Source organism: Coturnix japonica, chromosome 1, assembly GCF_054131305.1.
Source record: "Coturnix japonica strain WE chromosome 1, WE-NBRP24, whole genome shotgun sequence".
Lineage (NCBI taxonomy): Eukaryota > Metazoa > Chordata > Aves > Galliformes > Phasianidae > Coturnix > Coturnix japonica.
Genome location: NC_140663.1, coordinates 77,319,161 through 77,346,587, shown reverse-complemented (window position 1 = coordinate 77,346,587; position 27,427 = coordinate 77,319,161). Strand labels below are relative to the sequence as shown.

The following is a 27,427-nucleotide window of genomic DNA, read 5'->3' as shown; positions in this document are numbered from 1 at the left end:
CCAACAGGAAGAAGTTTGCTGCTTGTTTTGTTTAAGTGTTTACTCTTCAAGACACTCAAGACTTGTATGAAATGCCTGATTTTGACTGCATTTTGTGCATAATTATGTTGTCCCCCTAGAGGAAGTATTTAAAACATCTATTGTTTATTGGGGATTATCTTAAATTCTTGTCATCCTGTTCTGTGTTCTTATGCAGCATTAAAAAAACTGTCTACTACAACCATGTTGTAAATACTAATATTTTTAATAATGGATATTCTGTTCAGTTTTGGGCACCTCAGTACAGGAAGGACATTGAGGTGCTGTAGCAGGTCCAAAGAAGGGCAACAAGGCTTGTGAAGGGCTTGAAGATTATGCTCAGTAAGGAGCAACTGAAGGAACTGGGGCTGCTTATTCTGGGGAAGAGGAGGCTGAGGGGAGACCTTATTGTTCTCTTCCAATGCCTGAAAGGTGCTTACACAAGAGTGGGGTTGATCTCTTCTCACTGGTGACAGGTGACAGGACGAGGGGAAATGGCCTCAAGTTGTGCAAGGGCAAGTTTAGGTTGGAAATCAGGAAAAACTTCTTTACATAAAAAGGGTTGTTAAGCACTGGAATAGGCTCCCCAGGGAGTTGGTTGAGTCACCATCCCTGCATTTGTTTAAAAACCATTTGGATGTGGTGCTCAGGGACCGGATTTAGCAGAGAGTTGTTCGAGTTAGGGTACTATGGTTAGGTTGTGGTTGGACTTGATGATCTTTAAGGTCTTTTCCAACCTGAGAAATTCTGTGATTCTATGATCTCTAGAAATTGGATGCTGATATCATGTTTAAAGAGAATGCTTGAAGAAAAGACTGGTTCACTAAAGAGCTGTTTGTGAGTGGGAAAAAAAAGGGGGGGAGGTGGGGGTGAAGTTAACCTCCAAGGATTTATTTTAATAGAACTGTGTTTAGTCCAAGTTTCATTTTATGTAAAAATATAATTTACAGCTCTGCAGCTGTGCATATGCATTTTCACTCTGTGATTTTTGAGACAAAAGAATTCAGTGTTGTTGGATTTCTTTCTTTGACTTTGGAACCCCAGCAGAGATATCTGTAAATTTGCTGAGGCTGAAAGAACTTAGTATTATGTAATAGATGATTAGATATTTGTGTTAGACATTTTAATGTAGTACCAGTTTGAACCATCTCTTCCTGCGTGACTGTGCCACGCTGTGTAGGTGGAATTTTTACTGCAACTTGTTTTAAACTTAATGATATTCATGTTAAAATGAAGTGCAATGGTACCGTCTAGCATTGACTATAATCCTTTTCCTTGTCAGATGTCACAGAGCAGCAGAAAGGCACGCAGACAATATTCTGCTCTATTAAAGACTGCTCTATTAAAGCACAGCTTTTGCTGTGTTTTGCTAGGTTCCCAGATCCTCACAAGCTCCCTGCAGAGATCTTTCTGATCAGTGTGCCATGTGCCTACACTACACCTGTACAAATGTGCACCCCAATGGAGCCCTCTGTTTTCGGTTTACTTCTGTACTGTCAGTAAGCTGGGAGCTGGGGACTACTCTATGAAAATGAAAAATTAACCCATGCAGGTAACCAGCTGCACATCCTTAATTTTTACATACTTTTGAAAGCATATTTTCAAGTAGAGACAAACATTCCTGGATGTAAAAGTGTTCTCTCATACCACTGCACCCTTTCATGATATTGCAGGTGAACTGCTTCCAGTTGCTTATTTTCAATCTCATCACTGTTTCTAAGCAAAATTGTCATATTTGCTCTCAATTTAATCTAGCCAAACTGGGATTCCATATAAAATAACTACATTTTTTGAAAGAGATGCTTCATTTTAGCCCACCATAATATGTTTTGCTCTTAATGGGCAGGAAGTGGGTCTCCACCTCATACAGCTTCATCATCTGTCTTTGCACAGCTGTGTTATGTATATGCATGTATATTTCTGTGACTGCAAGAAAGATGCAGGCATGATCAGAGGAAAATTAGCTGCATCTGCTGTGTCCTTAGCTGCACCCATGAAGGTCTGGTCTGGCCATTCCTGCACCTTCCCCCTCTCTCTCAAAGAGAGAGAAATAGAGTCAGGGACCCATGGAGGGGTTTTAGTGTTGTTTCCCCCCCCCATTCTTGTACTTGAGGGAAGCCTTGTGAAAGCAAGTGAGACAAAGATTGGGGCTATTGACTTTAATTTTTTTTCCCCCCTTCCCTGTTACCAGTCAACCTTGGGAAAACACTCATCAGCACAACAACTGGAATTATTTAATTAACCATTTGCTTCACACCAGCTTTGTGATTTTTTTATTTTATTTTTTGTTTTGTTTTGTTTTCTGCACGTAAGTATCTCTTTCCTGTAAAGCACATATTGAGACATCCTCCTCTGCCTCTCTCTTCCTAGACTGATACAGTCACAATGATTTAGGAGTCATGAGAGTTATTTATGAGAGGTTTTGAAAGAGCATTTGTCTGCGGGTGTTGAGGTGCAGCTCCTTCTGCAGCTGTAACAATTCATTTGCCTATCAAACACAGTATCCCCTCCTCACACAGGCATATGCCCAAAGAACTGTACCCTCATATCTTGGACTGTCGCTCTAGGTGTCACCTTCACCCTTCTTGCTGTCTATTCCATACTCTTTGAGGTAACCCTGTCTAGATGTTGGCTGCAGCACCGACTATGCAGTGATGGCAGTGGATAGAGGTGGGCTCAAGTCCCAGTGTCCGACTCTGGAGCTGTGTGCCAGGTAGGCTGCAGTATCTGGCAGGGTCTCTCTGCCCACTGGCTTAAGGTATTTTTTTCAGGATGAGCTGAGAAACACTTAAGACTTCCCTCCCAACCCCAGCTTGCTTCTGTCACTGTGGTTTGGCCAAGGGACAGTGGGGAAGGAGGAAAATCCCAGCAGCATTTGCTGTTTGGTTGCGCCAGAAGGAAGCCGCCAAAGCAGGCTTGTAATTATTACAGTAGTAGGGATCTACAGGGAATTTCTTGCATCCCTGGCACTGTGTGGATTTACCCGCCTGGCTCAGGTTCAGGGTACACCTGTCAGCAGAGGGTAACAGCACCAGTGCCAGCAGTCCACAACTGTCTCCTTGGAGCTTTGCCTGGTCAGCTGGTAGTGTATATCACGAGCCAGACCTCCTCCTCCACAACTATAAGCAGGAGGTTGTGGCGATGCCCTCCCACCCACAGTGAGTATCAGCACCGTCTGAGGCCTTTGCTTCGTAAGTAGAAACAAAGGGTTTCAGACTTACTTTCTAATGGAGGGGAAAGGTAAGGAAGGGGAGGATGCTATAGGGTGGGATTGGTCCCAACATGAAGGAGATTAGAGGCAGATTGAAGTTTGTCCACAGTAGAACAATGAATCTTGCTTACTCAGATGCACTTCTTTCCTACTTCTTCCACTAATGTCCGACTCATATGTATCATGACAATGATATTACCATTTTCCATTGCTCTCACCTTGTCATCCACATGCAAACAAATCATCCAACAGTTTGTGTGACAGGAAAATAACGTTTTCCCACACAAAAACAGAGAACGGGTGCCGCAGATTGTTGTAAAACCTAAATGGATTCAATTAAGCAACAACTTCAGAAAAAACTGACTGTTTAGAAATTTATAAAGCTGCATTTGCTTCCTCTCTTTTCTGTCAGAGATGACAGCTTATTACTGAAGACTGTTACCAATCTTAGCACTCATTGCTTTTATACTATGAAGCCTCTCGATTACTGATGAGCTTCATGAATGCATTCACACTGCATCTATGGTCCACGTGTAAAAGCCTCCTCTTCAAATTCTTGCAATGGAAACCTTCTGGATGAGTCTGGACTGTTACATGCCACACAGTTCAACTCAACTCCTTGATGTGTTGCCCTAATTATTGTATGCTAAAGATTCTAGAAGGAAATTTATGCAAAATAGATAGTCTTTATAATAACATCCAAATAAACTTAATGCTGATACTGAGCATAAATTACCAAATAAAAATCAGAAGTACAGGAATGTTCTGTGATCCTATACAGAGTTGAGAGTAACCAGAATCAGGTGTTTCTTTAGCAGGTGATATTTTTGCAGTGATGTGAGCTTTTACTTATTCAGCCTGATGTAAGACATATATAATAAGCAGTTATTTTAATGAAAGAAGACTGACCTAAGTGCAGGAATCCATTCAGTTATGATTTAGGTGAACTCTCAGGTGACTCTGTGGCTCCTTTTGCCCTTTTCTTACTGTTAGTGTGGAACCCATCTGCCTCTTCAGGTGTTTCTGCTGAGATTTCTGCATAATGCTTTTGTAACAAAAAGCTTTTTGGTGCGGTGGTGCCTTTGTTTGGACCTGTTGGTCCAGTGGACCTTTCAACCTTGTTTCTTCACCATTCCTGTGTGTTAGCCTTGAAGGACTCTATGGTGGTTTTGTGTGTGGATGTGTGTGTGTGCATGCTGGAGTGCACCATGGCTCCAGACTGTCTTTATGTAACAACGGTCCAACATGAGGAGACTACACACCACTGAATCATGGTGTCCATGTGACCTGAAGTGTGTTAGGATCTCCCTACAGTCAAGCATGCTGTGTTGTATTCTTTCCTGGTGGCTGGGGTTGTTTGTTTTTTTTTTGCTTTCATTTGAGTGTCACAACGGTTTAAAACAGTGCTAAGGAAAGCTGTTTAGCCATATATGCTTTTAAAAGGAGAAGCAATGCAGCACTCATTTAAAGTATTCTGCGAAAAGGAGACTAAATAGAATGTGATCTTCAGTCTTGTCTGTAGTAGGGCTGAAGTTGGGCAACTTCTTTGGGTTTGTGAAGGAATTTGAGCATGTGTTCATCTATACATTATTTTTTAAACTGTGCTATTTGCCTAAAGCCCTGTATTTGTGATCATAGATTGAAGCCATATTTTCTCGTATTGTACAAAATTAGGCATATGAAACATCAATCAGCACATCTAAATGCACACTTGCATATAGAATTATCATGCATGTAGGCAGTTATCTCCTCTGTTAGTTTCAGAATTATATAGTCTGCTTGCTTGACTACGTACTTTTTAAATGAAATGGGTAAAATCATACTATATATTCTGTTGCACGTGCTAATATCCTCTTTTCTCATTTCCTTTAAACAGTGATAATGAAAAATGGTGTTATGAAATTGAGATGTTTATTATCTCCCCCTTCCCCCACCCCCCCCCCCCCCAAAAAAAAAAAAAAAAAAAAAAAAAAAGGTTGACGTGCAGAACTAGTCTAGCAGAGAAAGCATATTTGGTCCAAGTCATCCTCGGTTGTTTTCTAATTACAGTGACAGTACAAAAATAAAGCAAGCTTACCTCAGCTCTGGAGGCTTACTTCTGCTGTATACCAGGCAGTTCACTCTGCTTATTCACTTGAAAAGGGAAAATCCACTTGAATAAAGAAAAGAAGGCTCTAAATAATAAGAGAGCAAGAGATTCAAGGAATTCTCTTCTGAGCTCCTGATCCACTTGTTCTACTGAACTGCAAAAACCCAGCTCCGGTAGGTAGTAGCTCTGAATGGTTTTTCTCCCTTCGTATATTCTGTGGGCTGAGACTCTACAGGAATAAACCTGAGACAGTGCTGCATGGGAGAGACAGCGGGGGGACCTTGGCGCGGAGTTGGACCAAACTCTAAATATAGCCCAGCCCACTTTCCGTGTAGTTCTCTTCACACACTGAAGGCAGATGACCTTGTCAGAAAACTGACCTCACAGCATGCCTCTTTCTACAAAGAGAGGATCTAAAGGAACAGGGCTGCAGTGTGAGAGGACAGAAAGGCAATCAGCCATCTGCTTGCAGTACATGAATATAGGTATGAGCTCTATTTTTATGGCAGTTGCAACTGATCGAGTTGTAATGCGCTTTATTTGACCATTTGGACACGTGTGCTGCATGCTAGTTCACAAAAGACTTTTACAGATGAGAAACTGCATTGTAATGTCTAGTCTTGAATAGTGAGTATGGGCAGAGATGAATAGCCTGTCGCCTTTCCTCCTTTGAAAAATGTTAATTCAGCAAAGTGGATAGTACTTCTCTTTTATATTCCATTAATCTTCATTCATATGTAAGAGGTTTCTGTCTGTTAGAAGATGTTTTCTCTCGCTTGCTCTTACAGTGAGATTTTTGGGAAGATGTTATTTAAATCCACAAATGTGTATTCCAGTACTATATAAATTAGAGATACCAGGGTAGCTTGAAAGGGCAATGTAAAATTGCAGTATCTGACACCAAATGGCTGAGAAACATTTAGGACATGCAAAGGAGGAAGCAGGAGAATAAGAGGCTTAGAAATATAGCCACTGGGCCTTGGATCTCAACAGATGGTTTCATCTGCAGTGAGTTTGCCACTTTATGTGGCAACATGTTCAGGGTATTTTGTTCTTAACTTGAAGGAAAGTTTAATTTTATATGAGTTAATGTGATGCTCTTTCAAATGGACTTGATGTTGCAATATCACATCAAGACCTCTGAATATAGAAAGGATGCAGAAGTCTGAACAACTAAAAATGCTTTCTTTTACACCTTGTAGTGGACTTACATTGGGATAAAAGCTTGTTTGGAGTACTATTCTGTAATGACATATATTTTGTGCTAGTGACACATAGCTAAGTATGTGCTACATTTTATATGTTCGCGCTGTTTTTAATGTTCAGAGAAAACCTGGGGAAATGTCAGGTCTGTGATAACCTTATACCATAGGGTTATATATCTGCAAAACATGTATGAGCCAAAAAGGCATCAGTGAGATCAGTGATCAGTAAAATATCAACGTGAATATATGAAAAATAAAGTAATATGTGCAGTTAAGTTTTTACAACATGTGCTATATATTTTTTATGGAAGCCTACTGTTTTTGGCAAGTTTTGGTATGTAATTTTATCATGATCTATCAGCTTAAAGTCCATGGAGTCAGCCAGACTCTGTGTGTTACCTTCACAACAAGAACTACAGCTGTGAAGCCACAGCTGCTTCCCAAGACAGTGAGAAGACAGTAGGAAATATGAGTCTCTTGCAGTACTAAGGGAGACATCACATCTGGGCTGCACTACATTCCTGGACAAAACTTAATCATGGTCAGATCGAGGCTAGCACCTACCATTGAAGTAGTTTTATGGATTTCTCCCAAGTTTTGCTCCCTAGATTTGCTCCCAATTTACCTATTTCCTTACAATTAACAGCAACAAATGTTTCTAGGAGAAAATATTAAAACTAACGAAGGATGATGGTTGGGTTTGTTTTTTCCGGAGAAGTTGTGGCGTTCTTTTAGAATGGCTTTTATATCTGTTTCTTCATATGCCTCTGTTAGGATTGACAGCTGCTTCAAACCACATTTTTGGGATTCTCCTTCCAACAATCATACATTCTGTAAGGAATACTTGTCAATTGATTCTTTAATTGATTAAACCCAAATTCCAAGGCATTTGTAGTTGTTCAAAGATCCCATGGAATGTTTTGCAAGGAAAAATGTATGAATCACAATGTATAATATGGTCAACTGTGTTCTGATGCCTTTTTTCCCCTATTTCCCAGATTTTCAAAGTTAGATAGAACTCTACTGTTAGATAGAACTCTTAATGTTGCTCAGCATTGCTGGCATCTTTTGACTTGTTTCTAAAGTGCCTGTAAGGTGTACAAGGCCTGGCATCTGTCAAGAGAAGTCCTTTTTACAAGGTTAAGTATTTAGTTATTTAGTAACATTGATCCAGTAAAATTCTAAACAACCCAAAAGCCATGCTAATTCTAAACAAGCTAAGCAAAATCATCTCCTGCTTCCCCGTCACTCTAAGATCATGTTTTTAAGCTGAAATGGAGATTTAAAGAGATTCTCAGAACGGTAGTTTTTGAAAGAACAGAAGTAAGAGTAATGAGGAGGCTGCACTGACTTAGAGATGCCATCTGAGCCTTTGCTCTTGGTGTCATTGGCTTTGGGGTACTAGAGCAGACAGCAGACGTGCTGTGCACTCTGTGCTGATGTGTTTCTGTATCTTCAGGCTCCAGGTGCTTGTTTGACAGGCCAGTCGTGAAGAAATTAAGTTGGATGGCAAACAGTCAGTCTGTCACTTTCCTCACATGTGAAATCTTATGGTTTGCCCTTCATCTACCATGGGTTTTAAAACTAATGTGACTGAAAATGAATGTGAAGTCCTCCCTCCTTACCTCAGTGGTGACATGATTTCTTGTGTAAGATAGGAATGGGATGTCATATTCAGCCCACATCATGTGGGAGTGTAAGTAGCTTTTACCGGAGTAAAGGTGACCTACTACTTCTAAACTTGACCAGTTTCTTTCTGTTTTTTGAATGCGTTTCTGTTTTATAAGGCAATATGTGATAATGAGAAGGTCAAATTATGAATAGGCTGGATTGTAGTTGTATTGCAAACTAAGCCTAGCCTTGGTCATATGAGGTAGATACCAGCTATTGTCACTATTTTTAAGATTATACATACTAGTCCTGCAGACAGTTCACAGTAAGTTCTGCTTTGACACAGGCCTAATGAAGTCCTTTTCAGTCTTCTTTAGTACCATGTCTCTTCCTGCTCTGTTGCACATTGTATGCCCTTATGTGTGCTTCACAAATGCACTGTAAAATACACTTGTTTTAAAGTGCATTAGCAGGCCAAGTCTGCTCACAAGTGTGAGGACTTACTGTTGTGCTGTATCAGGACTGTTGTAGAGAAGGAGTTCATTCAGACAGAAGGGGAAAACAGTGCTTAGACCTTGGGGATGGGGGCTGCTTTGGGGTAATGACATCATGTCTGGTTATCATGGAGTCTGCCTCCGTGTTGGGCTGAGATAACTTTGTTCTCTGTTGCAGTGGGTGGTAAAAGCTGTCAAAATGATGGTACCCAACTGCTAGACACCTGCAGCTGAACTTCATTGCTTTTTAACTAATTGGCTTGATAACCATCTCCTCATCCCTCTCCTTTTGTCATAGAAGAAGCAATATTTTGAATATTTCAAAATATTCAAAATGTCAAACCCTTTTTCTTATGTGACCATCCCCCTGTCAGTTCTTTCATTGAAAGACTTCACCTGTTTCTTTAGGTGTTGGTGAATGTGGTGACTGGGACCACCTGAGCTTTGTGTTCCTTCGGCCTTGTGTGATGACTCTAGAGTGATTTGTTTAGATACTGTCATTGTCGCTTTCAGGCCAGCTGTGGTGGTCAGCACAACAGTGCTGTTTGATTGACCAATAAATAAAAACATAACCTGCAAAGCAACCTGAAATTATTTTGTCATCGCATGCCCAAATTGAATGAACCATGCTCACCTACAGAGGAATGTCAAGGACATGTTTTCCTGCAGCATGTTTGAAACTAGAAAGAGAGCATAGCAAATACAAAACCTATTTCTGCAACATCCTTGATGTTTTGTTAGAAAATGAAAACATGGGTCCTACTTTAAGTTTAGTTTTAGATGTGAGGCGATTTTAGAGCAGTCAGAGGAGGAAGGGAGTCAAAGGTGGTAAAAGGGGGGAGGAATGAAGTTTGTAAAAATAAATTATATACAAGCTTTGTTTTTCTATATGCAATTCTGGATTAGCGTTGATATATAACACTGGTGGGAGCAAAAGGGAGAATGCAGGAAATTCTGTAGCAGTTTAGACATGTGGGCTCTTGTAGCCCGGAATCCATCTCTGGCTGTGGACAGTGCCAGATACTTCAAATAAAAATTGAAGGAGTCTCTCTCATAGATGCAGTTTCCCTCCAAATTCTAGGGTAGAGATAAGTGTAACTTGAAGGCTTGAAGTGAACTTTTCCTATAGTGCCTTGTTTCGCTGGAGGTCTTCTGGATGCCAAAGAAATGTCTGACCTCACTGAGCTTCCAGGTTTAAAAAAAGAAACATCTCAAACTAATCGAAAGTATTCTCTCAGGTGTCTTTGGGTAGATAAGCAAAATAATATATACATAGATTTTTTCCAGTAAGTTAAACTTAGTCCTTAAAAGAACAAGTTATTTATATTTGTGGTCACTTTAACTCCTGTATTCACCACTTCATACTAGCAGAATGGCATTGTGGAAGTTGAAAGTGTCAGTAATGATGAGATACCAAGTATAAACTGTATGTGCTAGAGAATATGAGCAAAATTACATTCTCATAAAAGCATGTATTGTTACCTCCTGTATCATTAAAGCTTTCTCTGCTTTTAAAATAGTGGAGTAAAGGACAATGCAAAAATGCATTCTTTGTGCAGATAATTGTTAATAAAGTAGATATTTAAAGGGAATCTATTAAATTATCAAAATGTGTAAGTGCCTCTTTATGTACATGTATACATTTGTCTACATGCTTCTGCATTAATGCACGTGTACATATACATTCAGTATACTCACTGATGCACTGAGAGATAGGTACATGTATTGAATTTGTAAGGATTTAAAAATCCTTACACTGAATCAATTTAAATATTGTGATCATTATCATAAATGAGGAAGTCTGTTCATGGCAAGGGGGTGTTAAGTGTTAATGTTTTTTTTTTCCATCTCAGCACGGTTCAAGGTAAAATATAATTACCTAATGACTGGGAAGCCAGTTAGCGTGTGCGGTAGTGCTGATGGATAGCATGAAAGAGAAACACGAATTCCAGAGCTCTTCACCTTTTTATTTATATCGAGAGCATTACACAATTGTTTATACTTCGATGACCTTGTGGTTTCATAATGTCTGCCCATTGCAGGAAAGCAGATGCAAGAGATTGCTGAGCTGAATAGCATTGCCCCTTCAGCAGTGTGTTCCAGGAGTGCCTGCCCGCTTGTTTGCACAGGAGAGATGAAAGTCAATATTGTATTAATCAATTAGGTTCTGCCTTTGTGTCAACCGATTATTAATGAAGCATTTGTCCTTCCTTCTTTTTGGATATGGAAGAGTCTCCCGGGTAGCTTCATACCTCAGAGCTGGGCAAGCAGTGCTTCTTATGTGGGCATATTTGAAATCTGCGAGCTGGATACCTCTACTTCCATTCGCATTGAGTTATGATTTATTTTGTGGATAACCTCACAGATTTCAAGGTAACTGCTTAACGTGAGTAAGAATGGCATGGTCTGGCCTGTGGGACTTGAATGTCTAGAACAAAACCCTTCTGTCACACAGGAGTTGTCACAGTGTCACAGACTATCACAGACTGAAGCTTGCTACCACCTCAGGTAGGACGTCAGTGACTGTCAATGAAACAGACAAAAAATCCTACCGTTGTGTGAAGTAAAATATTCAAGTTCCGCAGGAAGATACACAAACTGGAGCCACTTTTGTGGTTGTTTTGTTGAGTTTGGGGCTGGACATTGGTTTCCTATTCTTTTGTTTCCAGCTGATAGTGGAGGAGGACGTTGCATCACAAAGTGCAGCCCATAACTCAGATGGGCAGTGAACAGGTGGTACATTGTTTGTCAGGCTATTTCATATCATGGAAACCATTTGTCCAGTTTTAGATTGCTATTACCAGCAGTGTATCTTTTAGTTATGAGAAAGAGAAGAGGTTATTTAAAACGTAGGCTGCCCCCGTTTGCCTTTCAGAACACGCCAAGTGGGTTTTAAAAAGGAATGCCTAAAGATCCCAGGCATTTTTCCATAGGTTGTTTAATGCTACTCTCATTTATTTCCAGTGTGGAGTGAATAGGTTAAGAAAGAGCTGGCTCAGCAATTCAGTTCAGTGAGGCGCTCATGGATATATTTAGAAATGGTGTTTGAGTCTCAAGTGGGAATGAGCAAGGACAAAGAGGAGGACTAGTTCTGATCTCCTGGGTGTTCTTCATTTTTATTGTCTATATACAGCCTGCTTGGATGTATAGCCAGGACCTGAAGGCTGTGGAGCTATTATGTGTAAAAAGTGGCATCTCTCAAGCATCTCTTCAAGTCACATTAAGAGACAGAGGAATTATATATGAAAGTCTCCAATGGAGAATTTGCTGGGGAAAGGGTAATATAGAAGTAGGCTTTGGAATGCTTTCTCCTTTTGAATTGTAGTGGCTAATAAACTCTTATTCCTTCAGCTGATGTATGATGGACACTCTTGGAACAGAAACAGCCATGTTTCAGCAGTAGTGTGGCAGTAGTGCTACTGGGGAGAGGCAGTCATTCTTCTTGCTCATGGTCTAAATGGCAGCTCAGTAATTGAGTCAATCTGACTCTGTTTCTTCCTTCAGAGGACAGGACTTAGCAGCTGCATAAGGGACGTCTTGATGTTACAGCTAGCCTGTGGCAGGGGCCAACATGAGGAACATCCTCGTTATTCCTCTGCCACCAACAACTTGCCTCATGTGGGATCTTGTACTTTTGTGTCATAGACTGCTCACATTTTTTTTTTCTCTGATGCTACTGTCTTTTTAAACCTATTGCAGTTTGCCAAGAATCTAATCTATATCAAATGAGATCTCATGATAAATGACCTGCTAAAATATTCACTGATTTTCTCTGATTGCTAGCTTTAAGTTCTCAAACTTTTAAGAACTCTTAAAAGCTGTCATAACTCCATTTTAGGATGCTGACTGTGATTCAAGCTTTTCAAAGTGTGATAAGGACTGCCAGTTACAAGGCAGTATTTTCTAGGCAAGTTTATATACAGAGTTTGTTAGCACTATGGATTTTAGAAACTATGGCCATAGCTGATTTTATGTCATTCATGTCCTCTGGCTTTCTCTTTATTCTGCTTACTGCTAATGATTGCATAGACATTATGTAATAACCAGTAGACAGATCTTCCATACTTTGTGTGATGCTTATGGAATTTTGCTGTTCCTATTTAAAATAAATAACTTCTATCTTTGAACCGGCAGCTTCCAACTTCAGCATATGGGAAGTCTGAAGAATCACTATATCTAGCAAAAGGGAAGGAAAAGTTCAAATAGTCCAGATAAAGGAATTCTAATTATTTAGTTAAGTAGATGATGTGTCTGTGTGTATAGTTTTCTTGCCCAAAGTACTCTGTGGGTAAAACAGGTGAATAAGAGCATGAATGGAGACATTTTAATTTAGATAGTTTTTGTTCATTACAGTAGAATTTCGTGTAGTTGTGGACATTTTGCTTGAACTGTGGGAATGGTGCCTTTACCTTAAAACGTGCTTACAGACAACGTTCATATATTTTTAAACAGAAGGAGATTGTTCAGATCTTACTTAGACTTCTTCCTCTTACAGGTGATTGTCAGCGAGGCATTCTGAACTTCTAGTTGGAGGTTGGGGTGTGTTTTCTGTGTTGTGTGTGTGTGTGTACTGGTGAGAGGTGCTTTTTTCTTTCTCTATCCGCAAGACTTCTCCTTGTAGAAGGAGATGACTTACTCCAAAAGGAATATAAGCGCGTTTAATGGGAATTGTATGTTCTTCTCAGTGATCCAACAGTCTGCGGAGCTGTTTGCCTTTGGTAGCAGAACTGTTGCTCATTTTGTTGTCTAATGATTTGTTGTGATAGGTCTGTAACTACATAAGTACAGTAGTATGGATCCAAAATCGTATATAACTTGTTCAGAAATAACACAGAGAGATGTCATGGAGTTGGAGGTGCTGGAGCTCTCTAGAAACATCTTTCAGTGTTCACTGCATAGCTTATTTCACATGCGTTTATGGATAAATTAGACATTTCTGCCTGTGATGCTGCAGATGGCACTGACTGTGCAGCATGCCAGAAAGATACAGAAATATCTCCTGCGACATCGAGTGTTTTGAAGAGGAAGCAAAAACTGGGACTTCTCCTAAAATACATTTCAAATACTAGTTTTCTAAAATGATAAAAATTAACATTCCAGCTGTACTTACTGCTAATCTTAAGGTTATATGATTTTGACAAGATTGCAGTTGAAGATCTTACTTCTATTTTTGAATGCAATGTTAATAAAAGATATATATATACATATATATATATATATATATATATTTTTTTTTTTTCCTTGTCAGATGCTTCAGATGATGAAGCAATTGAGAAACCAAGTGATGAGACAGCAACACATCAAGGTCTGGATTCCAAACCTGCTGTGACAAAGAAAAGAAAGAAGGTATGTAAGTTTAGCAGTTGTGTAGAGAATAGAGATGATATCACGTAGTAAAGTGTAATCCCCACTGATTCACTATAAAAGGATGATTTTCTTCACTTTTTGCCTTATCTGATCATATAATAGGATTTTTATATATTTTTGAATTATTTTTGCATTATTTAGAAGTGGTCTTCAGTGCATTTTGATAATAGCACTTGTTTAGTGCTACACTTGTCTCCAAGTAAGTGAATGCCTAGTGATAAATGCCTGAGTGGTGCTACCTTGTCTTTTTCCCTCAGCTTTTCCTCTTCCTGCACACAGAAGGTCCTGAAAGCCGTGTCTTAAATGTTGTTCAGCTTTACATAGAATATACCCAGGAAATGGCAGCAAGGTCTTTGGCAGTTAGCATCACTGTAGCAGGAAAGAATCATGTAGACCACAGCTGATTTCAAGGAGTCTCTTGTTAGAAAGTTAATTTCTTCTGCTTTCCTTATATCATACATGAGAACAGACTGAATGGTTGTCAAGTTGCTAAAATGACGTAGGAGACTATTTCTCCTTGAAGGTATGAATGTTAATTTAGACCCTAGGTCAGTAGTAAAATCACTGTATGATGCCTAGCCAACAGCCCATGTGAAAATCCTTTGTAAAGCTGTTCTTTGTTTAGTAACAGAGAAGTGTAAGCAATACGGTAGTACTTACCATGCTCTTGGTGTCTTTCCAAGGAGACCAAAGGTGAAATGAGTCAAATGTCTTAACTGATTCCACATTTTGATCGGGAAAGAGAAAACTAAGTAACATAGGAGAAAGTTGTATTGCCTTTGTACATGCCCTCTCTGAACATCAAATGCAAGGAATTCAACTCAGTGAGGATGCCTATGGAGCTGGTTGGGTTTTTTTGTTTTGTTTTGCTTTAATCACAACTATATTCAATTATGCATTTAGAACAAAGTTAAGACGTTGGTTTTTGGGTTTGTTTGTTTTGTTTTGTTTTGTATTTTTTTGGAGGAGTTACTTTACCCACTCTATGAGAACATTAGAAGGGATATCTGACACAGGTTGCCCTGCTGAGGAGGTCTGCTCAGCTGCAGTAGGCCTCTTGCCACAACTCTTTTGGTAATATAAAGAACATCAGTCTGTATTTTTGGAACATGGTAAATTGGTGTTTAACCACGAAACTCCTGGAGGCAATGGTTTGTGGGAGCTCAGTTGCCTGTGTTGTCGCATATCTTTTAGAGCAAAACTCTTGTGAAGTTAAATCTACTAGCTCTGCTAGCTTTCTCTAAAGAAAACTAGTAGTTCTGTGGTTCCAGTTCGTGCAACACTCTATCCTACTCACTCATTTCTGCCTTATTCATGGGCTGGAATCTATTCAGCAGTGGTCTTGGCATGTTAAAGCCAGTCAGGAGACAAGCAACCAGAATTATGAACATTTATGTTTCCAGTCTGCAGACTGTCCACAGAGTTGCAATGAGATGAATAATTTGTCTCCAATCTGAATGGAGCATTGATGTGTTTACTTTGTCACAAGCTCCAAAAGTCAGAGTACATGGCTGACCTAGAATGTAAACTTTCACACACACACAAGAATGTTTTCACTTTACATTTGAATTTCCAGTAACTTGGCAACTTGTTAAGAAAAAAGTTGTGTTAGAAATATAATACAGGAAATATTTTATGTTCTGCCTATGATTAACAAACAAGGAATTTATAACATTTTAGTTCATAAATCAGCGGTCTCAGCATAAATTTCCTGTTTTCTGCATTTTAAGAACTTCCATATAAAAATAGCATAAAAACACAGAGCACAGGGGAGCCATGTCAAAAACCAGCAGGTTGTCTGCTTTGTGTCTTGCATATGAAAAACATGTAAATGATTTTTTCCTAAGGGTGCTGTGCAAACAACTATTGCATGAGTAGGTAGGCAGCTAATATTTATCTAAGGGTCAGAAGTTCAGTTAGATCAGATACTTAAATATTTTAGACTGCAGATCATCAAAGACACGTAGATTTACAGCCATTCACCACCATGAAGTTTATTTTTCTCCTATGCCATTATTTTTAATGTCTGAATAGGACTTGCTAACAGCGTGCCATGCCTAAATACCTATATATGCTACTGTAAATAAGGGATTTTTGACTCCTAACATGGTTTTCAGAGAAAGTAAGACTTACCCTGCAAGCCTGCTGTGTGCTTCAGTTGCAGTTGAAAGAGAGGGCTGTACACTGTCTTCAGAGAAGAAACTGTGACATTCCATGATACTTCTAAGCATTTGAATGGAAGGCTTCCAGTGAGGAAATTTTCTTTCTCTTAGAAATCATTTTTCAGCTCTGTTACTTTGATACCTTCTTTACATATAATCTCTTTGGGAGCATGAGTGGAGTTCTGGAGATGTGTATAAAACAGTTCACACAACACGTGATGGAAGAAATGGGCTCAAAATGAACAAGACTTTTTTCTTTATACTGAAAGGGTCATAAATAGTGATGATTCTATCTAGCATAAGGATCCATCGTATTCTATGGGAAGAAAGAAATTCAGGTTCAACCTCTTTTAGCTTTTTGGTTTCTTGGTAGTATCTCATGACTAAATCAACCCAAAGGCTTGTTCTCTGCATAAAAGCTAATGTCAAACATGGAATTTATGATAGTAACACCTGGCAAGTGGTCTTCAAGTGTCTGTGGACAGCTGGAATATGTAAGGATAGATCAGGAACTGAAGGCAGAAGGTAGCTCTGTTTCAGTCTCAGTGTCTGGGAATGCTAACAGCAGGGATAGGAACAAAGAAATGTATGGTGTTCTTCTTAGAAGCACTAGAATCTGAGACAGGACAGAGCTTTTTAAATGTATATATAAATAAAACACAAAACTTACGTTAATCCTGAAACGCTTTTCAGAGTTGAAGTGAGTTTGTGCTTGCAGTCAGTTCTTTTATTATTCCTGACAAAACAGTGGGGACAAATCTTTACTTGTTATGGCAAGATATGGTCCTTGTTACAAGTTCTTATTGATCCAGGCTGTGTTATATTGCAGTCCTAGCTGTCAAGTGCTTTGCTGGCTCCGTTTAGTCCCCAGCCACATCTGCTGTGGTAGTTCCTAAATATCATTTGAAGCCTCAGACAGTTTCAGAGCTGTTTATATACATAACTACTGCTTTAGCGAGTTCATGACTTTATCACACAGCACAGAAAACAGGAGCAATCAATAGGTCATTTGTTTGTGAGGAGCATGGTGGTTCCTTGTTTGCTATATCTGAATTATCAGGGGAAGCAGGGGAGATAGGAAAGTGAGTATGGAGAGGCACAGACATGCTGGCCAGGCTCATGTAGAACAAGTGATCATGAAGGGCTGTCCTGCTGCGAGAGCAGCACAGGAAGCACTCAGAGGGCCTCAGCTGTTCTAAGCCTCTATTAATTTTTCTCTGGCCCTGCTGAAGTTGCCCTAAAAAGGGTATGAAGGAGCAGCTTCTCTGGCTTCTGATAAGACCCTCTTTCCTGCTCATTCTCTTCCTCCAAGCCCACCCCTGGGAGCACCGTTGGACCCTGAGTTTTTAATGTTCCTTGTGATGAGTCTTCTCCACTATTTCTTACAAGAGCAGATTTTTCCAGCTGAATGCATCCTAGTATCGGGGATTTCTTTCTTGAAGCTCATTTCCCCCTTGCACTTTGACAAATCACCTATTAGTTATAAAGTTTTTATATGTAGATTTGTTTGTGTTGCCAGAAAGTAAACATCCCTCAGAAGGAAAGAGAGAATTGCTGTCCTTAAAAACCTGTGCCTTACTCCCTCTGGTTTGTCTTTTATATAAATCCTAACCTTGGTTTATGTGAGCAGGGACTCTTACAAATGGATCACTTCAGCCTGCTTGCTCAGGTGCAAAAGTAGGTTAATAATTGCAGCATGTGTTGGATGAAGATTATTCTGAAATGCAACATGTTTTTTTGACCCTGCATATTTGACCCTGTCTGCTATGAGGAGGCAAATACGGAATGGAGCAGAACAAATTTGAAACATGTTTTCCTGAATTTTGCCTTACAAATGTCAAAGGAAATTCAGAGCATTGATATTTTCCCTTTATTGTCTCTCAGTTCCGTGGTATCTTGCACCATCTGGATGCTCACCTTAGGCTGGTTGTTTTAAGGTGTTATTGGCAACATTTAGAAAAACGATAATGTGCAATAATAGCAATTAAATATATATAGTTGTTGAAATGTTTTCTTCATGTTTGCCCTTTTTTTTCCCCCCCGTAATTTATCAAAACCTTCTTTCCACCATTTTATGGAAGCTTGACTACAACCTGTGTGTTTCAGTATCCTTTTATTCTTCTCTTGGTTACAACAACATAAACCTCAGTTCCAAAATTACTCCAGACTCAGGGCACTGTAAGAAATTGACCCTTTCCACAGGTAGGAAGGTTTGGTTTTGTTTCTTTTTTTCCCTTGCCTAGCATTATATTTCCTGTATTTCCTCTTGCCTCCCTGTGGCGATGTTTTTTATCCCAGATGATCAGGTATGTAATGCTGAATCTTTATCACTTTTTATTAAAATGTGTTTTGCAGCCTACCGAGTGTTTTCTCAGTCAGCCTGAAGAAACTCCAGAGATCACTGTAAAAGCAAAGAAGCGAAAGAAGGTATGAATGCCCTTTTATGTACCTGGGGACTGAGCAGTGGGTGTGCCTGCTGTTGTGAGATTCCAAATTGGGGTAACCTTGTTGCTGTGTGAAGCTACAGAGTTTTTTGGCCTTTATTTTAGAGAAGAATAAAAATTCCTACTCTTATGACTTCACTCAGATTATTCATTCATTACATGAACTGAACTGCAGAATTGTGCCTATGCTCTTCTCAAGAGTTGTGCGTTATTTATATCCAGCTTGCAGGAAAATGAAACTATCAGAGAAAGATGGCAGTTCAGTTTCTACAGAATCTGCCCTGATTCAGCTGTGTGAACAGGCTCCGGCATCCTTTGCACCAAGAACTGCCCTTGTTCCCTCTTCTCCTGGCATAAGTATATAAATAAATCCTTTGGGCTGACCATCTGGCTGCGCTCCATCCTCACTCAACAACAAACACAGTCTGCTGTCTAGATGGAAATAATATGGCACTAGGCAAGTTAATTGTCTTCTGGGACAGCCTGTGTTAAGTACTTGGCTCCCTCACAAGGCAGAGGTGGCTTTTTCATGTTATGTCAGGCCTCTTAATCAGCTAGTGAATGGGTAGAGGGGTAGAGTTGAATTTGGCTTTAAAAGCAGCTCTGGCAGAAGTGGCCATGGAGCTTGTTCCACTTTTGCTGAGTGAAGGCAACCCACAGCAGAGAGTGGTGCACCAGCCCTAGGGAAAAGACCCCCTTCCTAGGCAAACAACAAGCATTTGGTTACACCTTTAGCTTCACTGAGTCCAGGCCTCTGAAATGATGTACACAGCCTCTTAGCGAATGTGTCAGGAAGTATTTATCAGATTGATCCATTGTTTCCAAGCAAACTCCTCTCATGAATAGGAGGGGAGGGGGAACAACAGCAACAACAACAACAAAAGAAACGCACAAAAAACACCTTTGCTTTTAAGCATGTGGAACAAATTGAAAGAAAAATAATAAAACTTCCTGTATCTGGGCCATTTCCCCATAGCTCTCCTCAAAGGAAGAGAGTTTGTTCAGGTGTTCTTACTCTTATGGGCTTTCTCATTAGTATCAGGCTTCTCCTCTCAAGTGTGCCATAATTTTTTTGGAGGAATCAAGTGGTCCAGTGAATGACATAATGGTCCTGAGGAATGACAGCTTACACTGAGTTACCAAGTGAAATGAGCCCAACACTTCTGTGTTATTGTCTGCTAAACCAATTATTCCCAAATGCAGGTCACTGAAGAAGCTGGAGCTGGAGAAGAGTGTTTCCCCTTAGGGCCCTGCCTTTTATATTGGCTAGGAATAAGAAAGGAGTTTGTTTGTGGACCTCGCAATAGCTGCGTGTTCTGTAGGTGGCCTGTGGCCCTGCAATTGTTGAAAGGCAGAAAAATATGACAGTGTCAAATGGCATTGAAGCTTGGGAAGGAATACTGCGGATTCAGGTATTACAGAAGCCTATCAGCCATAAGTCCACTTCCAGTGACCACAGAGGGCTTTGGGCCACGCCAAAGACAGACCTAGAGGAACATATAAGTCCCGCAGTTACCTACCACCCCTCTGCAGCTGCTATAAGTGGTTCCAGGCCCGTTTTGTCTCTCTACAGGCTCACTTTTCCTCACAGATGCTCTGTTGTAACCATGCTGCCCTTCTGCTCTTCACTTCCAGGCTTATACTGCCACTCATCTGTATGACAGCAAGTTCAGCTTAGCTTTTACAGCCAAGAAACTGCAAGCAGCCCCTTCACAAATGACTTATTTCTCAGTGAGAATAAGAAAGGCTTCAGATCCATTCTGTTCTTTCCAGAATGTATCTAGCCTTGAAAATCTGCTGTATTCTTAAATGCTGGCAGATAATTCAGATAATGGGAAGCCTGGGCTGTTGTCAATCATCCATTTTAATTATGTGAGGAAAATATCATAGCATTATCTTTTCAGTGAAAATTCAAACCTGTTACTTGCTAACATTCCTGGAGTGTACAACATAATCATTATCAACTCTTCTCCAACCTCAAAAAAAAAATAGTTAGGTTAGAAAAAATAAGACATTTTGGAAGAGCAATACAGCTGCTAAACTTTTTCTGCTTGATTTCTGGTTTGGTGAGCTTCAAACTCAGTTTTATCACTGGTTCTATGATAATGTATATTGTGAATCTAGCTGACCATCTTCTCTTCCCAAAGAGATGGATAGTTACCCTTTTTAACTTAAAATGTAGCAGTCTTACAGTATCATTTGATTCCTGTTACTAATGCTTTAAGAACAACAAATTAAAACAAATGGTGAGAAAAGTCAGCTTTTGAGCTGCTACAGCAGCAAAACCCACAAAAGTGCCTCTCAGTTACGTTTTTGTTACAGAAGCGTTTCAGGTAAGTGAACAGGACTTTCTGTCTTCAGGGCCACAGGCCATTGTGTCAAAGTATCTGAGCTTGATTCAGAAGTCTGCATTACTACTAAAGACAGTGGGAATCTTGTCCTGTTTGAAGACCTTTTTCTATTCAAGCTTTTGTTAATGCAATTCGCTGTATAAAGTTGTGGAAGAATGTTTATTTATAATGATGTTATCTATGCTAAGAGCAGATATGATAGAAATAACATACTTACACCATTATTTGTCTCTTTAGAAGAAAATTTCTGATGTTCTGGAAAAGTCTCCACCAAAACCTGGTGTCCCTGAGGATCTACAGAATCTGCTTAGTCAACACTTCGGTACAAAACGTTCAGTGATTGAAATAGAGGAATTAAAACTGCCAGGTAACTTGTCCTATATTATATATATTTATTTATATATAATATATTTATTTATAATATATTTATTTATTTATATTTATATATTCTATTATTATTATTGTTATCATGACACTAGTAAGTTCTTTTTCTGTAGAAAAAAGGATATTTTTGGGACAGGCCTTGTGAGTTGCACTATTTGCTTGAATATTTGTTTATACCATGAATTACTTCACTGCTAAGAAGAGGTGTTAATTTCTTTGAAACAAATACAAGTATTTCTTCATGTATTAGATGTGAAAAAGGAAAAAAAAAACAACATGTAAAGAATGTGGGTTTTTTTTATAATAAGGTATTAATTTTAGGAGGTTGCTTTTCTATTAGAAATTGTATGATTCCTAATTAGGATGCTCCTTGATGCTGGCTGAGAAAGGCTTTGAAAATATACTTCATTTCTAGGATTATCCTCATCTACTTAAATGTGTAATAGGAAGACTGAGAGGAGTAGACAAAGAAATAGCGAGATGTGATTCTGGTATGGTTATGAAATGTTGAACACAATGGATTTTCAGGGAGTGGCATGAAAAAAGATGGTAGTTTTGGTCCAAGTTGAAAATGAACAAGTTTTAACCATGACTAAGACCCTCTTGGTTTTATTTACTGCCCCCAGTTCAAAGCTAATGATAGAAAAGCCAAAACAGGAGAGAGCAGGGGTAGTTTCTGTCTGTCAGCTTGAGAGTGTATTAGAGATTAAGGCAATGTTCTCTGCCTCTTACTCTAGAGATGAAGAGACACTGTCATTTTCTAGGCATTATTCCATTATTTGTTGAGAGTGCATATGAAGAAGAAACTGTCTGGTGACAAACCTGCATATATTAATACTTCTTGAACTGTAGGTGACCTATCCTATATCTTCTAGCCCAGCAATGCTTTTTTAATGCTTTCTAATAAATATGCTTCTCTTTAGGATCATGAGTTGACCATTCCTTTTTCTTTGGGCCAGCTTCAGCTTTCTTATTGAATCAAAAAAACTAAAAAAGACCTGTGTAGAATGCTTTCAAAAGCTTATGTTAAATATTTCTAGGCATGTAGGGATTTAGCAAATAATAAATTGCTTTGGTTTCTTTCTTATTGAAAGAGGTGTTTAGGTTAGTGAAGTGATCCATTTCCACATGGCTCTAGGGTTGGATGGGGATTTTTAATCTTTCTTTTTGTGCTGGGAGTTGGAGGCTGAGAAGCCAAGCAGTTCACTAAACTTCTACCGCTGTCAAGTCATTCACGTCAAAGCATTGAGCAAATAAGCAACTACTTAGAGTTGTGTGTTCTTGTTAACTGACACAGTGCAGAAGGTCGCATTTGTAGTCAGCATGATCTCTTGCTGCATGCTGAGGCTGTGTGGGTTTTCTCCCCCTTTCTGAAACTTTGAATAAAAGTTGTTATTACTAAGTTTTGCTGGAGTGTTGATGAAAAGTCGTTAACTGATGCTTGTATGCTTAAAAAACACCTTCTGAATGGTTTAGTCAGTGATGCAACTCAGTGTACTCAGAACAGCAAAACCACAGCTAATGTATTTTGCCACTGGGGAATAGAGTTCTCCTACCACCAAAGGTGTATGGTACTTTACCAGTCTCTGCCCTTCCCCACCAGCATCACACACATCTTTTAAATGTAATTTTAAAATTAAATCAGCCGTTGATATTTCAGTTGTACACATTCAACTCCTTTTGGAGCTGGAGCCCCAATAAATGTCAATCTCTGGTTTTAATGGAAAGGACTGGGGCAAAATAGAAGTTTTTGGCAAGACAACACCAATTAAATGAAGGATATAGTGACAGAGAGTGGCTGTTCCCAAGAAACTATACAGGCGGGCTCCATCTACAAACCAAGTTTGTCACACTGTCTGCTCTGGTAGAAACCATGGACAGACGGTGGCAGCATTAGCACAGTGTGCCATCCACGTGAACATAAGTAGTATGTGTAGGGAGACCTCTTGAATTTAGTTAAAACATGTCAGCTAACATCTCATTCCAGAGAGAGAGACACCCTGAGGTGCAGTGCTTCGTGCAAAATGGCAGCAAATATGTGAGTCCCTGAATGCAGGGTTGATAATGCTGTGAGGGAGAGTACTGTTCCATTAGGTAAAAGACCTATAACAGCTATGGCAAGTTTTCAAGCCATCTAATTTGAATCAACATTTTTAAGAACCTCCTTTTTTCTATAAAGGCACTACAGAAAAGAACTTTTCTGACTACCTTAGTTGGGATGTTGTCTTTCTTCCTAGCCCATATAATGGGCCTTAAAGGCAAATAGCATGTAATCTATGGTCCTTTTCAGATTTACTTCCTAATAACATAGGTGAAAGACAGGCAGTCAGTAGGAAATGAAAACAGGTGTACCAGTGCAGTGTAGGTGCTACTGTTAGGGCTAGTATTCATAGGTAAATTGCCACAATATGCAAGGCCAGAAAGTAAAGCCAGCTCACTGATGGGTGAGTGACCAGTATCTCATTTATTGGTAGATTCTTGTATTTACACTTTTGGCTAAAGCCTTTGCTTGATTGCGATAAAAAAATATATGGAACCTAGTTTTAAACCATGTGATCACTCTTGAGTTCAGAGTTTAATGGTCGGATAAAATGGAGGAATTGTAAATGGATGGTGAAGTGTTACCTTCATTGATTTATCCAATTTAAAGCCTCAGTTACATGAGATGTTCTTGAGTCTTTTTTCACATGAAGTAATGTATTGATGATGGATTTTAACACCCATATGATTTCATCAGTGTAACTGACCAATGACTGCGCCGCAAGCATTTAAGCTCTTTTTTTCCGTTGTTAAAAATACATCAACAAAAATATTTTCTCCTTTGTATTTCCAGATTCTTGCTTTTTGCCAGCCAATGATCTCACCCACAGTTTTTCTTCATACCTGAAGGAAAGTAAGTTAAAATGTCGGCCTCATGGATGAGATGAAAGTTGTGTGAAAAGCATTATTTACGTGCTATTATTATAGCTTTTATCTTCACTCTCAATTATTTTTAACTATGAAATTATTTGTTTGCTTACTTGTTTTGTGAGAGCTGTTTTATTTTTGTTTTTTGGACCTAAATGTTTTAGAGTTTCTTGAAACTGCTTGGGTTTATTTGTCATAAGTTGTTTGTCGTGGCTTCTTGAATAGATATGTATTATCTTACAGTAATAGTTTTGCCACTGCCTCCTGACATGAATCAAGAGAATTATTGTTCTCTTTTACCTATTTGTGTGAACACCTGGTCTGGTAAATGTTTCAATTGGTTTTACCTGGTACAAATTACCATATGTGACAAATTGAAGACTTGGGCTTGTTGCCTTCCCAAACATTTATTTTTAATGTTATCTAATTTGTTCAGCATTATAATATTTTATCTATCTTGGGTATTTCATTTTCCAGTTTCTCAGCCATGACTAAATGTGAAAGTGCTGCCAGAGATCCAGACCTCATAGGAGTCAGCATGTGTGTTCTTGTTACTGGCTGCCATTCATCATGTACTCTTGTAATTTAAAGTTGTGGCATGTATATAAGTAGTACTTTCTCTGAGTGTGTATGTGGGTTTTTTCATTGCAGTTTGTCCTAAGTGGGCAAAATTCCGTAAGAACCACAAGGAGAAGAAGTCTTTGGTGATGCTGGTTATCTGCAGTTCTGCCCTTCGTTCCTTGGAACTCATCAAGTATGTTGATAGCAAACATTATGCTGAGATTGGCTGTCAGTCAGAGGTTTTGTCTTGGAACCACAGACATAAAGGCAAAACTGGGACACTGTCCTCTGCTAGCCAACAAATTTACTGACTGAAACTGATGCAATATCCCTTGCTGCTTTAAACTGTGGGAGTGCGGTGTTTGGTTTTAGCCTAAAGTAACACTTAGTAGTTCAGTTGCATGGAAGCACTATTTCTGTTGAAAAACAAAACTGAAGTGTAACCAATCTGGGAATAACATGCAACGTGTTATACGTGGGAACAGAGTAAACCCATAAAGCATCCTAATCCACAAGAGAAGTCACGACTGTAGGGTTATGATGGTGATAGCACCAAAAGCAATGATACAAAGCATTGCATAGCCTCAAATGACAATGTCTGTGTCTGGCCTGAGTGCCTTCAAATCTGTGTCCATGTCTTCCTTTTTCATAGTATCATAGTATCATAGTCTTGTGCGGGTTGGACCTCTCTCTCCTTCCCTGTGTCATTCCAAAAGACTTGATGAATTAATGTATACCTTGGAGATTTCATGGTTGTCAACTGTGTCTTGACCCCGCTCCCTAAGATTTGCTTATATGTTGTACAAAAAGATAGAGTTGGGAAGTTTATGTCACACTTACAAGCATAGACATTGCAGGTGTGACTGTAGTGCTTAGCTCCTGTATGCAGATATTACCATCTGTGTGGTTTATCTGTATACCTGTATATAAACCTCTAGACTAGTGCAAGAGAAGTTTGAATACATGGCTCACTACAAAAAGTATACAGAGAATGTCTTAAATGAAATTCCTTAAGTACTAACTATATAGTCTCCTGCTTGACTAATACAGAACGCAGAGATCTTAGTGCGTACTCAAATAGACCATCAAAAGAATAAGTCAGGTTTTCAGATGAATGAGTTTTGCTCCTCTGGAACTTGGACAGTCTGAGCAGGAAAACATGTGGCCAGGCTTTCCCAGCAGCCATGCTGCAGGAAGATTTTGCAAAATGTACATTCATCCATACACAGCTCTTTCCTTTGCCTGCATGCACATGTTCATTGATGCCTATATGTCAGTACCAGAGTATTTTTTTAATTAGAAATTGATGATTAGTAGGTTTTGAAACTGTTGGCTGTGGAAGAACAAGCTGGAACTGTTCAACTTTATCTGAGAAGCTCTCTAAGCAATATTGCCATCTACTGATACCTGCTGTTGTATTTGTCCAGTTGTTTATCACTGCAAGTAGTGAAGGGAGGCTGTACGTAGTGTTTGGAGTACTAGCGTGGGCCACTGGGAAACTGTGTGTCTCAAGTATGTTGAGAAATCCTGGCTAGTTTTGTTTTCCTCCTGTGTGGTCCTATTCTAAGCCCTGATACTTGCATTTCCTTCTTCATTTTTTTAAAAATTTATTTCTAGGTCAATGACAGCATTTAAAGGTGACTGCAGAGTTCTGAAACTGTTTGCAAAGCACATAAAGGTAAGAAAGCTGCAAAGGTGATAGAAGAGCTAAACAACTAACTAGTGTTAGTTAGTTGGTTAATTAGGTTATCCAGTATTCATACATGCTAGAGAGCACAAGTTGTGGGAATATGGGAAGTAATAAGGTGGAAATTTAGCCTTTGATATAAATACTGTTAAACACAAATGTCACTTGCTTTATTTCATTTTTTCCCAGTGTCATCATCTTGAGGGAGTTTTGAGCTGACTCAAATTAGTTGGTTTTCCAAATATTTACAGAGAATTTGTTTAAATACTAAAGAAAACCTACTGTTCTCACTTCCAGAAATAGTTGGTGCAGTTGCAGGTATTCCAAGCTGAAAATAATTCTATAGAAGCGTGATGCCCAGCTGACTGTTATGCTCTCCCCGGATAGATCAGCTTGACAGCTTGATAGATGAATAGCGTTTGTTACTAGATAGTAGTCTAGAAAGAGATACTGTGTAATCTTGAATTTATTTCCAGCCTGGATATGCTCTTTGAGAAGAAATTCGAAAAAACTGTGGCTTCACTGTGGTTTGTCTTTCTTTGAATCAGATAAAAGAACAGATGAATATGTTGGAGAAAGGTGTGTTCCACATTGGAGTTGGAACTCCTGGGAGGATTAAAGCACTGGTGGAGCAAGGTAGGAGAAAAAGGAGGATTTTTTCAACACTTGATCTCTCACAGCAAGTAAGACTTTGAAGGACTTAGGTTGGTGTGAGTCCATGGATTTAGGAACTAAGCACTGCAGTTCTGCTTTTCCTCTTCTACTATGTCAGTCAGAATGAGGTCAAGATTATATAACAGTTGATTTAATGAGCACTTTAAGCTGGAATAAATTGGTGTTACAAGAGAAGGGCAAAGTTGCGCCTCCCCCACAATCAGTACCCACTTAGTCACTCCATCCTGTCTCTTGTTCTAGCACAAAGGTATGTTTGGAAGC

At 39.3% G+C, this 27,427-nt stretch overlaps 2 protein-coding genes across 7 annotated transcripts in view; one reads left to right on the top strand and one right to left on the bottom strand.

The window, feature by feature from the left end:
- Positions 1-5,644, bottom strand: part of FILIP1L (filamin A interacting protein 1 like) — a 177,759-nt gene extending 172,115 nt beyond the window's left edge. For 2 of the 3 annotated variants that reach the window (XM_015876727.3, XM_032447722.2), the window contains exon 1: positions 5,307-5,644. The gene's annotated coding sequence lies outside the window, so the exon portion shown is untranslated. The remainder of the gene's footprint in view (positions 1-5,306) is intronic. The other variant, XM_085525307.1, reaches the window with a different exon arrangement.
- CMSS1 (cms1 ribosomal small subunit homolog) overlaps positions 1-27,427 on the top strand; it is a 206,304-nt gene that overhangs the window by 174,178 nt on the left and 4,699 nt on the right. For 3 of the 4 annotated variants that reach the window (XM_015876868.2, XM_015876876.3, XM_085525769.1), the window contains exons 2-8: positions 13,877-13,974; positions 18,513-18,584; positions 21,190-21,319; positions 24,170-24,229; positions 24,895-24,997; positions 26,422-26,482; positions 27,040-27,127. In XM_015876868.2, coding sequence (XP_015732354.2) covers positions 13,877-13,974; positions 18,513-18,584; positions 21,190-21,319; positions 24,170-24,229; positions 24,895-24,997; positions 26,422-26,482; positions 27,040-27,127 — 612 coding nt within the window. Of the gene's footprint in view, positions 1-5,666; positions 5,804-13,876; positions 13,975-18,512; positions 18,585-21,189; positions 21,320-24,169; positions 24,230-24,894; positions 24,998-26,421; positions 26,483-27,039; positions 27,128-27,427 lie in introns of those variants that run through there. The other variant, XM_015876859.3, reaches the window with a different exon arrangement.